The 16,868-nt window shown below is 38.7% G+C and overlaps 2 protein-coding genes across 4 annotated transcripts in view; both read right to left on the bottom strand.

Moving 5' to 3' along the window:
* The window catches only part of Nell1 (neural EGFL like 1), an 839,869-nt gene that overhangs the window by 247,952 nt on the left and 575,049 nt on the right, over positions 1 to 16,868 (bottom strand). The window lies entirely within an intron of this gene.
* LOC116102276 (probable isocitrate dehydrogenase [NAD] gamma 2, mitochondrial) lies at positions 13,709 to 15,079 on the bottom strand. The gene has a single exon (XM_031386790.1). The coding sequence runs from the start codon at positions 15,036 to 15,038 to the stop codon at positions 13,836 to 13,838; it is 1,203 nt and encodes a 400-aa protein (XP_031242650.1). The 5' UTR covers positions 15,039 to 15,079; the 3' UTR covers positions 13,709 to 13,835.

The following is a 16,868-nucleotide window of genomic DNA, read 5'->3' as shown; positions in this document are numbered from 1 at the left end:
ACAATGAATTTATGAAATTCTTGGGGAAATTGATGGATCTGGAGAATATCATCCTGAGTGAGGTAACCCAATCACAAAAGGACACACATGTATACACTCTCTGATAAGTGGATATTAGCCCACATTAGATCAGAATACACAAAATACAATCCACAAACCACAAGAAACTCAAGAAGAAAGAAGACCAAAGTGTGGATACTTCATTCTGTCTTAAAAGGGGGAACAAAATACACATGGAATGAGTTGTAGATGCTAACTATGGAGCAGAGACTAAAGGAAGGACAATTCAGAGACTGCTCCACCTGGGAATCCTTCCCATATTCAATCATCAAATCTAGACACTATTGTGGATGTTACTTAATTTTTATACAAAGCATTCCTATTATATTTTATCTATCTCCTCCCTCAACTCCTTCTAGATATTCCCCAATTCCCTATCTATTGAATTTCATGTTCTTTCTCTCTCCTCTTCCACCATCCCTCTTACTCTTCATTCTCCCTTCCAGCCTCTGTCAAAAACAAATAAAATTCTTTATGAAACTCCTATCCTCAGGGTTAAGGAAATCTGTGCAAAAGAGGAGACAGAAAGATTGTAAGAAACAGAGGTAATGGAAGACTCTAAGGGAATGGTGTCTTCCATACACAATAGGACTGATACACACATGAACTCAGAGACTCTGGCAGCCTGCCCAATAGCTCACAGGCTTCCATGGTTTTGTAGGGTTAGAAAAAAAATCACACAGAGATTATGCAAAAGTTAAAACCACGGTGCCTGCACATGAAGGACAGTTGTGCTAATTAGCCCATACACTATCCATGGCTCTTAAATATTTAGAAGGACCCAGATCAAGGAGGTCATATCTTTATCCTCTGAGATATACAAGTATGCAGACCAATAGTTGACCCTCACCTCAGCAGTGTCCGGCTTAATATAGATTACTGATTTATAAGCATTCTAGGAATTTTTAGAAAGAACAAAAGAATATCTAATTAAAATTTTCCAGGTGCCAGGGGTAAACAATGACTACTAAGAATGCTTTTTCCTATGACTAGCTGGTTAAGATTAAATACAATTTGCTGACTGTGCACTTGGGAACCCTGGAGGCTTCTTACTCCCCTCCAAAAGCACTGTGTCCCTGTAAATACCAGAATGCCATGGCTGCTTTCTCATCAAGAATTCTAATTGGTCCACACACAGAGAAAAGTGCAGTGAATAGGACTGGAAAAAATTAAACACAGATTTCTTAATAAAGCTGAAAATAGCTTAATAAAGCTGAAAATAGTCTCCTGGCATCCCAAGGCATGTTTATTTCTGTTTAAATAGATGACTTCCCATAGACTGTTACTCGCTCAGCAGGGATCTTGGGAGAGAAATGCTTCCCCCTCCTGTGCATTTTAAGCTTTTTCTTGCTGAAATCCCATGAAGATTGCAAAGTGCATCTGTCATTATCGATAAAAATCACATGCATGGTCAAGAAACGCCAATATCTTAAGCTGCCTGCATCTGAAGTTTCTCCAAATAGTTGTACTATAGCTTCTTATAATAGCATGCAATTTGATGATGCTTTTGGCATAAGATGTCTTACTGGGAATAAAGGAGGGAAGCATGGGGTAGATCAGTGGCAGTCATGAGAAATGCTGTTTTATTTCCTAGAACCTATGGAGTCTGGGGATTGCTTTAGCCAATCTCTAGTGGTGCTCTGTCATCTAGCAGTTGCATGCTCTCCTAATGCAATAGAAAAATGGGAACCACTACTACCACATACCCTGAAATATTCCTAGCCAATCAGTGGGTTCTCAGGGCAGTCAGCAGAAGACAGGGACAGCAGAGAGAAACCGGTGACTGAGAAGGGACATCAAAATATCCCACAGAAACTCCAAAGTCATTTCTGGAAGCTATAGTGGGCTCTGCAAGAAAAAAACTAAAGAAGAGAAGCTGAGGTAAGATCCCCTCTAAAGGGGACATCTAAGAAGAGAAGGCAACAAAAGTTAGAAAGCAAAAATACGAAACCTGCTCACATAGAAAATGACATTGAGATGCATGAAAAAGAACAGGAAAAGGTGGCAACTGTGTTAAGAAAGAATTTAAGGAAAAGAATGAATCTTTCTGTTCTCAAGAATTAGAACAAGGCATGATGGCATATGCCTTTAATCCCAGCACTAGGGAGGCAGAGGCATGTGGATCTCTCTGAGTTCCAGGTCAGGCTGGTCTACAAAGCTAGCTCCAGGACAGCCAGGTATCACTACAAGGAGAAACCCTGTCTCCACAAACAAACAAACAAAAAAGAATCAGGACCTACTTTACAGTGAACTGCCTGGTAAGGTTAACTCACCCAAGTAGAGAATTCATCCAAGGGCAAAAAAAATTCAGCTGTTATCTTTGAGTCTTATAGTAAAACCTTGTCTGATAAATAAATGTCAATAGAATTAATTCAACAAAAATGATAGGCTATAAAATATGAAATGCTGTTGAAAATATAATGCTTATTTTTTGTAATGGCTTTGGTATTTTTGTTGTTTTGTTTTTAATTATTTGATATGTTATCTTTGTAATTTAAATTTTTTTTGTATCCTGCTTATAGCTTCTCCTCCATTTCTCCCAGGTCCTCACTACATCCTCTCTCTTCCAGACCCATCATCTTTCCATCATTAGAAAACAAACACCCTTCTAATGGATAATAATAAAATAAAATAAACACAATAAGATAAAACACAAACTAATATAACAGAAAAAGACAAAACAAACAGAAAGAAAGGAGTCCAAGGAAAGGCACATGAAGCAGATATGGATTCAGAGACCAACACATTCAATACTCAGGAATCTCATACAAACATTAAACTGAGGAGTCAGGATGCATACATTTAGAGAGAGAGGGAGAGAGAGAGAGAGAGAGAGAGAGAGAGAGAGAGAGAGAGAGAGAGAGGATATAGAGATATATACATATAGATATATGGGGTAAAAGGGGAAAATATAAATCAGATGGATTATAGATTGGTGATAGATTATAGATAGATAAATATAGATGATAGATCAGTAGATATTGACAGATGAGAAGGAGATGGTAGATTTTTTTTTAAAGATCCTAACATGAGACAAGTAATCTCCGATGAAGTGCCAAATACCTTTAAGACTAGTTTGCTTCCATGAATGAAACTTCCTAAAAAATAAAAAAATTAAATTTCCATTTCTATGTAGTTAATAAGAAGTAGCTTTTGGCTTAGAGATGGGACATGTGACCACTTTTCCATTCAGCTCTAAAACCCCATCCAGTGTAGACCTGTGTAGTCCCTGTGCATGCTGCCTCAGTCTCTGAGCTTTGATTGGGTGGATTTAGAAGGCCTTATTTTCTTTGTCTGCCATCCACTCTGGCTCTCACATTTGTTCTACACCCTCTTTTCTAGGGTTCAATGATTCCAGAGGGGTTGGATTTGATTGAGACATTCCATTTAGGACTGAGTTGCTTATTATTGGCATAATGTCTAGCCGTGCATCTCTTTATTTGTTCCCATCTGCTATAGGAGGAAGCTTCTCTGACAATGGCTAAGCAAGGCCATCTATGAGTATAACTGATCTATGAAGTTAGAAGGTCATTGGTAGTCATTTTTTGCTACTTAAAAAAAAAAACAAACAATAACCAATACCAACCAACCAAACAAACAAACAAAATGTCTTATATTCTTGGTCACCTAGGCAGTGTCAGGTATGGGTTCCATGTTGTGGTATGGACCTTAAGTCAAACATTGGTTGGTTATTCCCACAAACTTGCAGGCCTGACACCACTGTATATTAAAGGGTTTATGATTGGCCTGGTGTTTATGTTTCCTTTTTGATAGCATGCAGAGTACTTTTCTGTACAAAACATGCTAGAACATAGGGGAAAAAGCTCTGTGAAACTTGACTTCTCCATGTTCTATGAGTAATATGAGTACAGTCTTCAGCAATGAGGGCTTGCCATCAGTTGGTAGGGAGTAATCTACAGTATTGGCAATAGACTCAGCTGTTTGGGAGTTGGTCAATAATTCATTAACTCAATACTGGTACTGAAAGCTTCATTTGAAGCTTTTGTCTACCCTGCCCCACTATTTTGGGGTGTGTGTGTGTGTGTGTGTGTGTGTGTGTGTGTGTGTGTGTGTGTGTGTGTGAAATGGCCCTTAATTTTGGCTCTCTATCTGTATTCCCTCCCCCATCTCATCCCTCTCTTCCTCCCGTTTTGCCACTTGATCCTCTCATTCCAGGCTCCCCACTCAATCTTAGTTAGGGTTATCATAGCTGCAATAGGGCATCACAAACAAAAACAGCATGAGGAGGAAATAATTTATTTGGTTTATACATCCATATGACCATCACTGAAAGAAATTGGGATAGGAACATAACCAGGGCAAGAACCTAGAGGCTGGAGCTCAGAGAGAGGCCATAGATAGGTGTTGCTTATTGGCTTGCTCCTTGTGGCTTCCTCGGCTCACTTTCTTATGTCTCTGTGGTAGGATGAGAAGCTGGAAAATCTTTGATGGTCATGGGTTAATAGGATTAATGTAGCAAAAATGCCCTTCCTACCCAAAGCAATCTATAGATTCAATGCAATCCCCATCACAATGCTGCAATCGCTTTGAATGTCGGTTAGCAAGTAAAGGACAGCAGCCCAGATCTCAGTGCTTACCCACAATGCTCTTCCCTCTCCCTTCTACAACTTCACCCCTTCTAGTTCCTGAAGTTTTAAGGCTCAGTTGAAGCTTGCCTAGCCTTTGGGAGGCTACACTTGTTTCCTTTGCCTTCTGTTCTCATAGCTCCCTGCTCATATCTCTATTACCACACTTAGCATGCTCTGTTATTAGTGGCCTAATTAGTCCTGATTCCCTCAGTACTGAGAGCTCCTTGAGAGTGTGCATATGGGCTCTCAAAGATGAAAACTCAGTGCTCCAGGGTTTATAAGGCCAAAGCAGGAGTCTTGCTCAACAATCTACACAGAGCAGAGAGTAAGATAGAAAGAACGAACTGTGAGGTCACTACCTGCAAGGGTCTCGCTGCTTGAAGAATATGTTATAGATAAAAATAGCTTAATATCATCAGAACATGAATACCTAGCAAAGGATCAGTCCTAGAAACATTTCTTAGCCTGGAGAAAACAAGTTATTTATAAATCAGGCTTTCTTTTTGGAAGCTTGGCATAAAGTTGGCTTTTGAGTACACTGCACATCTGTTCAAGAAACCAAACCTTTCATGACTTTGAAAGATCAAAACTAGATGAAGTACCACAGGTGTCCCCTAGCTGCAGCTGTGAGGAGTTAAATATAACACCTTTTGAAGGGCCTTTGTATTTCTTTCTATAACAGAATCTAAAAATCTTGATGTCTTACTATGCACAGGTTTCTGCACGACAACTTCAAAATCTCTCTTACTTCCCCACAAAGATCTGTGCTTAGAAGATGTTGTAAACATTTAAAGAAACAACTTCAAATTTAAGTAAAATGATTTTCCTTTTCATTGGTTATAACATTTAATTTTACCTTATATTTATGTCAGGGTGAACCATGTATGTATTCAGTGAGACAACAACGTGCAGGAATATGTTCTTCCTTTCCACCAGGTAGGTACGTGGAGTCAAACTCACATCATTAGGCTTGGAGGCAAGCACATTTACCTATTGAGTCAACTCATTGGCCCCAGTGGAAACATTTACAGAAAGGAAAATAGTCTACACAAAGTTGAATAACTTAAATACCATATAGATGGACAGCAATGTGAATAGTTGACATACAGATTCAAATGTGCAGGTAGTTATATTGAATATGTTCTATGCAGACTATGATTAAGTAACTCATCTAGAAATATTGTTTCTCCTTGAGTATGACTGTTAAATAATTTTATTTCATCTTTTCACGTGAAGAACCTCAGCATCTCCCCAATGCACAGCCACTTTCCAAGTACTCTGAAGATCAAAAGAAATCTATCGTTATCTGTTGTATCTGTTTTTCTGAGTCTCTAGATATGGAGCACTCTTTGGTCTGTGTTTCATACCTTTGCTCATGACATCATAAGAACCAAGTTCTCCCCATTTTCATATATTTATAAACTCTACAATGGGACCAACATTGAATTATATAAATGTTTATATTTTCAAAGTTTTCAGTGTTTGTATTTTCAGTCTTTATTTTTTTAGGTAGAATTGACCATTTAAAAATATATATACTTAAGGTACATCTGTGTGTAAACTGATATCTTGATATTTTAATACACAGTTGTACTGTGAGACAGATAATGCAATCAAGCTAATTAAACAGTAGAATTTTCTTAGTCACTATTTTACTTCTATGAAGAAACATCAAGAACAAGACAACTGTTATAAGACCAAGCATTGTATTGGAGGCTTGCTTACAGTTTCCGAGGTTTATTCCTTCCATCATAGCTGGAAGCATGGTGGCATGCAGACAGACCCTGGAACAGTAGCTGAGAAATACATCCTGATCCCTAAGCAGAACTAGGTAGGAATTTGGAACCTCAAAACTCACCTCCAGTGGCATGCTTCCTCCAAGGAGGCCACACCTCCTCATCCCTCTAATCCTATCAATGAGAGTTCTACTCCCTGGTGACTAAGCATTCAACTGTATGATCTTATGAGGGTCATTTTTATTCAAACTACCACAGGCATTCAATATTTGCAATTCTGAAAAGTATACTTCTGTGACTAATTAGTAATTCCTTGTTTAGGAATATTTTTCTCTTCTTACAATATATACTCCAGCTAATTTTTATGAAAATATTAAGTCAGTATAACCAAGGTCAATATTTCCTCCCTTTAGATATAAGTTCCTTACTGGGTAGCCTGAGAGCATTTATACTAATTTATATTTGAAGGCATTTTATGAAAAATAAAAACATCCAGTTCTGTATTTCAACATGGGGCATTCTCTCTTTTGTGACAACCTTGGTCATGTTCATCTACAACTAGATGTTTGAACTGAGTAGAACATGAACTGAAAGGTTATCAGCAGACATTTTTACTCAGCTAAGTTTTAAGCATTTATAAAATTGATATTAAGACTATTTTTCTGTCTGATGGCTTTAGTGAGCCTGAAGCATTTTTCCCACTTTGCACACACCCTTTTCCCTATTCCTTAGGCTCCTCAGAACAATTGCTGATGTAACATCTTGTACTTTCCACCACAGTAAATGAATTCTTTCTGATGTGAAGATCTCTCTGCCACTTCAAATTCCAATGTTTCACACATTGTCAGGGAAACTCCAAGGACCAAACATTCCCATTCAAGCTCCTTCTGGCTGTGCTCTGTGTCCAGCTCCGTGCAGAAGCTGAGCCTGCAATGATAGTCAAGAGTTCTCAACCTCTGTGATAATCTGAAACTGGACATTCCCTTCAAATTCCTCCTCTGATCTGTGGTAATTAAAAATTATACTATTGTGTTTGCTCCTTATCATCATTTTAGATATTTTTGTTGTTGTTCTAAAGATTCAATCTGAGGCCTCAGGAGTTGGGGACATTTTCTGGGACCAAGAATATATGCACAGCCCTCTCTTCTATTTCCTCCTACTGTTGTGAAAGCATCTTACTAAGTTGTGTGGGACGACCTTGAGTGCACTCTGTAGCCCAAGCAGACCTTAACTTTCTACTCTCCTGAGTTACAGGGATTCTAGACTTGTACCTATTACAGCTTAGCAAGTCTTACATCCAAGCAGCTCATCATCTCTAGTCCATGGTTTCTCTCTTTTTTCAATTACTGCTCCAGAGGAATGATTTGTATTCTTGACTTGATTTTTTTAATTTTTATTTGTATATGCAGGTGGCAGGGCAGGCCGTGCATGAAGGGCTGCGGGGTGGGCAGTGGGGCTAAATGAGTATGGATGTATGTGTGTGCACGTGTGGTTGTGGCTGTGTGTGTATGTGGGTTGTGTGGTGGGATGGATGTGTGAGTGATGGGGGAAGGCTATGTGGGAGGCTGTTGTGGTCTGGGATGTGCATGCGCAGGTACCCTAGCACACCTGTGAAGATCAGAAAATCATTTGTGAGAATCATTTCTATTCTTCCACATGTGTAGACCCTGGGATTCAAACTAAGGTCCCCAGGTTTGAGGATAAATGCCTTTGCCGACTAAGCCATCTCATTGGCTCCTGACATGTTTTTGAAATGTCAAAAACTCTCTTTAATGTTTGATGCTCATCTCAGGACACAGGTTAGTCTCATATGACTAAAACTTTTACCTTCCTCTTTCTGGTCAACAGCAGTGACTCCCAATTCAGGGTTCAGATTTAGTTGTGAAAGTTAAATACTGGTGCTGCTCTCTAGTCCTGTCTCCCCACTGACCACTCGATTGGCCCTGAATGAGACTGAACTTGTCATACTTCAATGATCATATAATAATAGTGCTCAAGAAGCACGAAGACCTGTAAACATTTAAATACATACTAAACATTTAAACACACCAGCACATGATGTGCCCACCAGCCATACAAGGAAAAAAGCTGCAGAGAAACAGAAACCTTTAGATTTGATACAGTGCTGATGTTCATCAGGAGAAGTACTATATGGGTTCAAGGCCTCTTAGTTTGCTTTCTTACACTGCAGTTTCTAAAAGATAGCTCTTGACATTTCTCTAATTCTACATGTACCTGGAAAATTGTTCCCATGTGGAAACATGAGTCTATTGCAGAAAACTCATCCCCTTTCATATAAAATTGAGAATTCACTAATAGCAAATGCTCACTCACAATCTCTCAAAAATGATAACTCTAGAGCTACCTGGCTCAACCACCTCATGTTGGTGATACTAAAGGCAAATTTCTTAGTGTCTGTTTCTGTTTTTCTCCTCTATTAAATGGTGAGAATAATAATTATTGAATAGTTAACACGAGAATCATAAACAATATATGCAAAGTATGCAAAATAAGGAATGAAGAATAGACAAAATATGTCATATAAACTGCAATTATTATCTTCAACATAATGGGATGTATATACCTCCTATGTAATCACTGCCCTGGTCAATACAAGAACTAGAAGGTCACCAAGAAATATATCCTATCCCCAAAGACATGTGATATATTAAGACTGTTAATAAATAGATGAGTTGTTGCAAGACAAAATGTGAGATGAAGGTGTTCAAACTTTGGATGTTAGTAGAGGCTTCTTTAATCCTTAGTTGGGAAAAAGCATAAAAGGAATGAGGGAAGATAGAGTTAACACAGAGCACATTGTAGAGCAGAATTCAAAGATTCTTATGCTAGGTAAGAGGTCATGGGGAAAGTAGAGAATCAGAAGAGCAACTTCTAGCTATGCAATGCCTATTGCAAGCAGGGCAGGAACAGAAGCAAATGGTTATGATCACAGAATACGTTTCTGAATGTGGCCACATAACACTTTGTATTCTGCTGGATGCTGTACAATGATGAGTCCTTATCTGTGCCCCAGACTCCAAATATTTCTTTATTCAAATATTTCTTTATTCTGAAATCTGCTCTATCTCTAGCCCCTTCTGATCAATAGAATATGGAAGAAACAGTATTGAGACATTTTTAAGGCTAAGCCTTAAGAAATCTACAGACTCAGTTTTTTATTTCTAGCTTAGAAAGCAGGTACTATGCTGTGAAAGGATCCAGTTACTTAAAATTGTACATGTGGGGATGACTGAGGATTCTAACAGGCAGTCATTACTGTCATCATCCAGAAAGCCATCATGGATATCCCAGTCATTCCCAGTACTCCCTTTAACCTACAGAACTATGACACAATAATTTGTCCTAAACCACTAGATTGAGGGCCCTATTTAACAGGAGACAAGCATTTTTTTTTCTTTTTGTTTATTCTTCTCTCATATAATACATGCCAACCAGTCTCCCATCCTTCTACTCTTTCCAGTGACCCCCACCCCCACCCCAAGGGACATTTATGGTCCCATGAAGATAAGATTTGGCCTTCTAAAAAAAAAAAATAAACAAACCAGAGATCAGAGAGGTTAAGCAACTTATCTAGTGTTAGCATACCTCCTATGTGTGGCAGACTAGAGATGAATGTCAATTCTACTAGCATTTGAATGAATGAGTGGGTCATCTTAAGGCCACCAGTCAAAACAGAGAGCAGGTAAGAATGAGGTGAGATAAAGGCAAACAGCATGCTGTTATCCTTTACAGTTCAGATATAAAAGCAAAGCAGACAGGATGGGAAAGACAAAAATGAGATGCCAGAATGAATGCAGAAAGGTGAGTATGGGTACAACCTATTTAACATCTCACTCTACCATGACTAGACAACTCCTCAGAGCTTTGTACAAAATGGAGGTCTTCCTTTACCAGCAGGGCTTCCCCTTCTCTGACTTTGTCTGGAGATTGTGATCCCTTAATCCCCTACCTGGAAAAAGTCAAGTACTCCTTGGAAGACCTACAAGTTCAACTTCCTCTTTCCCATAGAAACTCACCCAGAAAGTACCTGAGATTCCTAGAATGCCTCTCCATTCAAATGAGGCATTCATGGTACTTTAAACTCTAGCTAATGATTTTACATTCATCCTGAAAACTCTTTCCAGTCTCCAAAGTTTATATATAACTCTATTCTACCTCAAATAAAGTATATGCATACAAGCACACTGAATAAAGGTATGCTCACAAGCTAAGATCATCTAAAAGAGCTGTAATACTAAAATCCTCCCCAGAGAAGGCCATCTTCTAAAAGAGCTGCAACACTAACATCCTCCTTGGAGAATGCATTCTTTCTCCTATTAAGCACTCACTTCAGTCAGACTGAGATCCTGTAGACTCCACCTTGTCATCCTTCCAGCCTGGTGTGCAGTAGCATCTGGACTACTGAGAGGGTGGAAGCAAAGGACATGGAACCACATCTAGATCCCAACACACATATCACAGCTGGTGTCCAGTCCATAGGAGCCACAGCCATAGAAAGCACATTCCTGATGCCACAGGTGAGATGCTCAAGTGAGGTAAGCAAGCTCAACAGATTTGGCACATATTTCACTGCCCTGTGGGCTCCTGAACTCTTTAGAAAAGAACAGTCTTGGATAGGTTTATAGATGAAATCCAGACATGAGCGTTTTGCAGTAAAATAGTTCTTCTAGTTGCCAATACTTGTCTGTGACTGGAACCTTTCACTCACTCCATGTTTCCTTTAATAAATAATTAGAATGAGTATGAAGGATGAGCCTGCCCCTGTCCTAGGTCCTGGCTCTTCAGTAATGGATTCCTCAGACATTCTTACAGCTTAGGGAACATTGCATTGTATGTGCTTAGCTGGCTTTCTCCAAAGAACAAAGAGAAGTCACTGAATGGAGAGTCGTGAATAAGAAGGTGACATGATTCTATTGTGTTTCAAAAAGAACATATCAGGTGCATTGTAGGGAATAGGAAACAGTAAATTATAGATAGATACAACTTAACAGGGAATACTTTTAAGTAAAAGATACTGGGAAGCTTCCAATGCACACACATGTATTTTCATATACACATGTACCCACACATGTGCAGAAACATACATACACACAAATTCATACCAGATGCACACATGCAGAAAGAAAGAAAGAAAAAGAAAGGGAAAAAGAAATAAAGAAACAAACAAACGAAAAGGAGAGAGAATTAGGGAACTTAATGAAGACAACTTATTCTCATGGTCAAAAGTATGTTACAGGAATACTAAACACCTTTTTATAACAATTCCCTTCGCAATCATCATTTACCATGGTATGTAATGGGAAATATTGAAGATGGTGATTCTGGAAACCTACTAGGTGCTATGTAATGGCCACCCTTTATTTGCCTTTTCAGCAATGCTATGATATGAGCACCATCAAACCAGTGTCAATTGTTTCATTAATTTAAAAAATGTATATTACCTATCTTCTGGGTACAAGTCATCATGGTGAAGATACAGAGACCAAAAAAGAATAGAATCATGACATTTGTTCTAGAGATACTCAAGTGGAGATACAGTAAAGAGTAACAGGTTGTCACCTCCAGAGTTTTAGAGGGTGTCAGGGGATGAACATTTTAAACGTGGGGGTAAATTTTAGCTTATATTCACCATAACCACCCCCAATTGCTAAACATAAGCTGACAGTTGAGCATCTGAAGTTGAGCTGGCTGTGCTTTGAATAAAGCACCAATATTACCTAACCTCCCCTGTCTTCATGTTGAAATACCTTGACTAAAGCAACTTAAAGAAGCAAGGATTCATTTTAGCCTACATTTCAAGTATATCATGATGGGGAAGACTTAGTGACTGAGGCTTGAGGTGGCTGGTCACATTGCACCTGCAATTAAGAATCAGAAAAATGTGAATGTCTATGAGTAGTTCATTTTCTTCTTTCTATTTGTCTAGCAGTTAGAATGGGTCCTCCTACCTAAATTTACATAATTTATATAATCATCATAGACATATCCACAGGCTAACAAAATCAAAATAGTCCCTCAGAGCACTGACCAAAGTCTTGCTTTCTGAATGAGTCTAGGTCTTGTCATGTTTAAAATGTGGTATTAACCACTACATACTTCTAGTATTAAGAAAAAGGATCAAAAGTAGGAAGTATGATAGTTAACTTGGCCACTGTTGCTTAGTAGGTAGAGATGGCAGAATAAATCCTTGCTCTGTTCACCAAACAATAGCACCCATATAGGTCTAGACCAACCAAAATGTCTTCAATTGTTGGTAAATTCCCCACTTGCATCCCTGACTTTTTCAGGAAAGTCTATGTAGGATTATTACTTTGTCCTCAAGCAAAATTTATCCACTCTTCTGACCATGGATATACACATCATTAGGATAGGTGAGCCAGCACCTCTGGTACCTTTTCATGGTCCCAGATGAATAACTTTAATGTGTGATAATGAAGCACATGGGCTGTTAGGTTAGATATGAAAATACTGATGAACTCTGTTTTTCTCAATTTCACTTCCAAACACACGCCATTCCTTCTGGGAAAATTATTGTGAGCTTCCCATAATTTTTACGTTTCCTACTGAGAAAGAACTTCTTTCAGATACTAACAAGGTTATGTTTGCATGTTTCCCAACTATAAATTCAAAGATGGTGTAATTGGATATAATAAAATAATGGCAAATATTTAAGATAGCTCATGGCTTTTGATTTTTATATGCAATACTTCATAGTTGACAAATAAACCATAAGAAATTGTGACTCACTGAGTGGCTTATATTCCAGGGTTCTTTTTATATAGTAGAGAACTATGGTCTCTGTGACTCTGGATGGATTTGATAGCCACATTTATTTAAGTACAACAGAAAAAAGTTTAAGAGTGTTCTTTCTAGGAGAGATGAGGGGTCTAAGAGAGAACTCAAGTACCCATTAAAAAATCATAGAGAATTTCAAACACAAATACCTTAAACAACATCAGGAGAAAGGAGAACATTGTGGGTGTGAGATGGGAGCCTTCTGCACTTGCTCAGCTTCATTATTAAAAGTATAATTTACACTTGGTAGGCAAACATTATAGCACTGATTAATTCATTAATAATTTTTTCAGGAAAGCAAGACTCCTTTTCTAGCTTTCATTGCTAAATTTTGGTGACTCAGATAAGGAGAAAAATCACTTTTTTAAGGTTCTGAGAAAACCCCCTGAACTTTCTGATTTATTCAACATGTTATATCCCAGAGAGGTGAGGACATTGGCAAAAACTTTCAGAGAAATTCCTGTTTGCCCATATTGTGATAAACTTTGCTAATTAAAGTAAGCAATGTTTGTTGCATTTAAATTTAATGGAAAAACCAATATTGATCCCTCCACCTTCCCTTCCAGTGAATTGGAGGCAATGTTTACTCTCAGTTCAAGCTGGCTGAGCTAGCTGGACTTTCTGAGGAGATGAATCAAGTGAAGTACTTGAAGAAATTTGGATGACAACCACTAGTTTGTTCTTTCATATGGTTTAAGATGTAATCTATAGTGCTTGTTGTGCTCGCCTGACCTCCCATGTCTGGAGTGCAGGTGGCTTTGTTTTGTAAGGATGCCATGATTGCAGAGCGGATGTGAGTGGCATAGGGTTGGAGTTCAAGGTAGTCCAGCATGATACAGCTGGTCAGCAGCATGGCTACAGGGTTGGCAATATTTCTGTGAGCTAACCCTTGACCTATTTCCTTTGAGCCTGTCTCAAATATTGCATATGAATCACCATAATTGGCTCCAGGGACAATTCCTGACCCTCCAACCAGCCCTGTGCAGATACTGTTGATAATGTTGCCATAAAGATTGGGCGTCACCATGACATCAAATTGTTGGGGTTTTGATACCAACTGCATTGTGGTATTGTCTATAATCATACTCTCCAAGGTAATCTGAGGATAATGAGCTGCTACATCCTTACAGCACTGAAGGAAGAGCCCATCTCCCAGTTTCATGATGTTGGCTTTGTGAACAACTGTCACTTTTTTCCGCCCCATCTTTTGAGCCAACTTGAAGGCATAATCAGCAATGCGCACAGACTTGGCCCTTGTCACAATCTTAAGGCTCTCTACCACTCCTTTCACACTCTCATGCTCCAGGTTCGTGTACTCCCCCTCTGTATTCTCCCGAACAACCAAGATGTCTATGTCCTTGTGTCGGGTCTTTACACCAGGAAAAGTCTTGAAATGGACGACACTGGCATAGAGGTCAAGGATGGTGCGAAACTTGGTGTTGTGAGACTTGTAGCGGGCAGGCAGATTGTGGTTGGTTGCAATATTGCCCTTCAGAGCAACACGGTTCCGTCGGATGGCCATGAGAGCATTTTTGACTGCCTCTTCACTAGATGTCGAGGTGACCCACACCTCTTCAAAGTCCACTGGCACACAATTTGTTCTGAATATTCTTTTGACATGAACCATAAGCTCAGGCCCAATACCATCTCCAGGAATCATAGTTACTGTGTGTCTTCCACCATACTTTGGTGAAGGAGGTACCGCATAATATGAGCAGAAATTTCTGGAGGAGGTCACAAGCTCATATACTACCTTCCTAGAATGGCCAAGAAGAACAGCAGGTTGAAGAATTGTTCTCACAGAACAGCTGGATACTGCTAGCATCTTCACTATCATGGCTATCCTCTTACTCTTTCTTAGAAACAGCTTGCTTTGGAGTTCTGAAGAATCAAGCATGATTCTTTCTTGAGTCACAATTCTCTCTCCCCCCCACATTCTGTTTGACAGATATTCTACTCTCATAATCATGATATGGAAAGATAGGGGTCTACACTAAAAGCTACAAACATATGTTGGCTAGTTAATAATTCATGTATCACATTATATGGGCTATGATCTAAAAATATCACTTTTTAAAAGATTTACTTTTTTGAAAAAGATATAATTTTCTTTCATATATTAGATCCCAGCCATAGTTCCCCCTCCTTTCAGTCTCCTCAGTCCATCTTCCCAACATCCCCTCCCACCCAGATCTACTCTTGTGTTTCCCTGTGCCCCTCAGCATAATAGACAGTAAGTCACTCTCATAGTTTTAAAAATTTAGTACGTGTATACATTGTATTTTGTTCATATCTACCACCTCCACCTCTCTCCAGCTCCCAGCAGGATGTCCCAATACATCTCCCTTCAAATTTCATGTCCTTAAAAAAAAGTTAATAACCTACTAACCGATGAGGATTTCCTATATGTGCTTGGGTGAAGGGATATTATTAAATAGAAAGCTTCTAGGCTATAGGGGCGACCCACAATTGCTTTGCTAGACAGTTGTTTTATCAAACTGTATTTTAAATATGTTTATATTCAGAGATTGGTGCCACTGATCCCAACCTTGGTCAGAGAAACATCTTTTTACATTAGGTAGTGATTAATGCAAAGACTCATTACTGGTTACAATATTGAGAATAAGTAACCTAGTAGAGAGCTGTAGATGGGATAACTACATCAAATTCCTCTGATCTGATGGTCAGGAAACATCTAAAAATACGTCAAAAAGACTGTAAAAGTCAGAGTATGGAGAAGAAACCTTGAAATGCCATGTTCTAGACATTACATGACAGCTGCACATATAATTTATGTTTTAACTGGACTTTATTTTCCAACAACTACATAGGCACAGAGGAACTGAAATGAAGACACTGGCAATCCTCACATACCCAGGCATTATATAGACATAGATTTCCCCCTAGTCAGAATCCTGCCTGCAAATGATGCATGTTTAATAACTGATGAATAAACATTGGCAAACCTTTGTGACTCATAACCTATGGTTTGCTTTAGGATTTTCTTCCAATTTTAAACTGGATATAGATTTACACAAATATAGAATGCCATGTATTCATTGTTATAGTGTCATAACTGGATTTCTTTTTAAACACAATCTAAGAAAAAGACTGGGTAGGAAATGCAATTCTTTGGAAATACCTATAATTTTATAGAACGAGCATCCCTGGAGTTGACAGCAAAATATGTTTTAATAGTGTTGGTGCATTCTGAAATGTAAGAGCTACTGAGCTAAGAAATGACCCTAACAGGATGAGCAGCAGCATCAGCGTAAGAACTGAGATACAAAGAACAATGTTTTCAGAGATATTTAGCTTAGTAGTAGGACTAAGCCAGACACGGGGACTGTGAGCATCATTCTGAATGTATTTAACAGACCAATCAATGTGTGTGCAATCAATGAAAAAAATGGGCCACATTTTTTTCACAAGAAATTGGGTGAGGAAAGATGTTCTAAATGAGTCCACTTTCATTATGCTGTCTTTAAAGCCTGGATAACATGCACACAATGACCTCCAGTGAGTGGCTTAATAAATGAGTCGGAAGCCCCGATGAGAGATCATAGGTGAAGATATAGATTCAGGAGTCATCAACATATCAGAGAGATATACAGGAGTGTAAGCAATAGCCTAAAGCAGAGGATCCCTACTTTGTTTTTGCTACTAT

Source organism: Mastomys coucha, unplaced genomic scaffold (assembly GCF_008632895.1).
Source record: "Mastomys coucha isolate ucsf_1 unplaced genomic scaffold, UCSF_Mcou_1 pScaffold21, whole genome shotgun sequence".
Classification (NCBI taxonomy): domain Eukaryota; kingdom Metazoa; phylum Chordata; class Mammalia; order Rodentia; family Muridae; genus Mastomys; species Mastomys coucha.
This window is presented reverse-complemented; position numbering and strand designations above follow the sequence as displayed.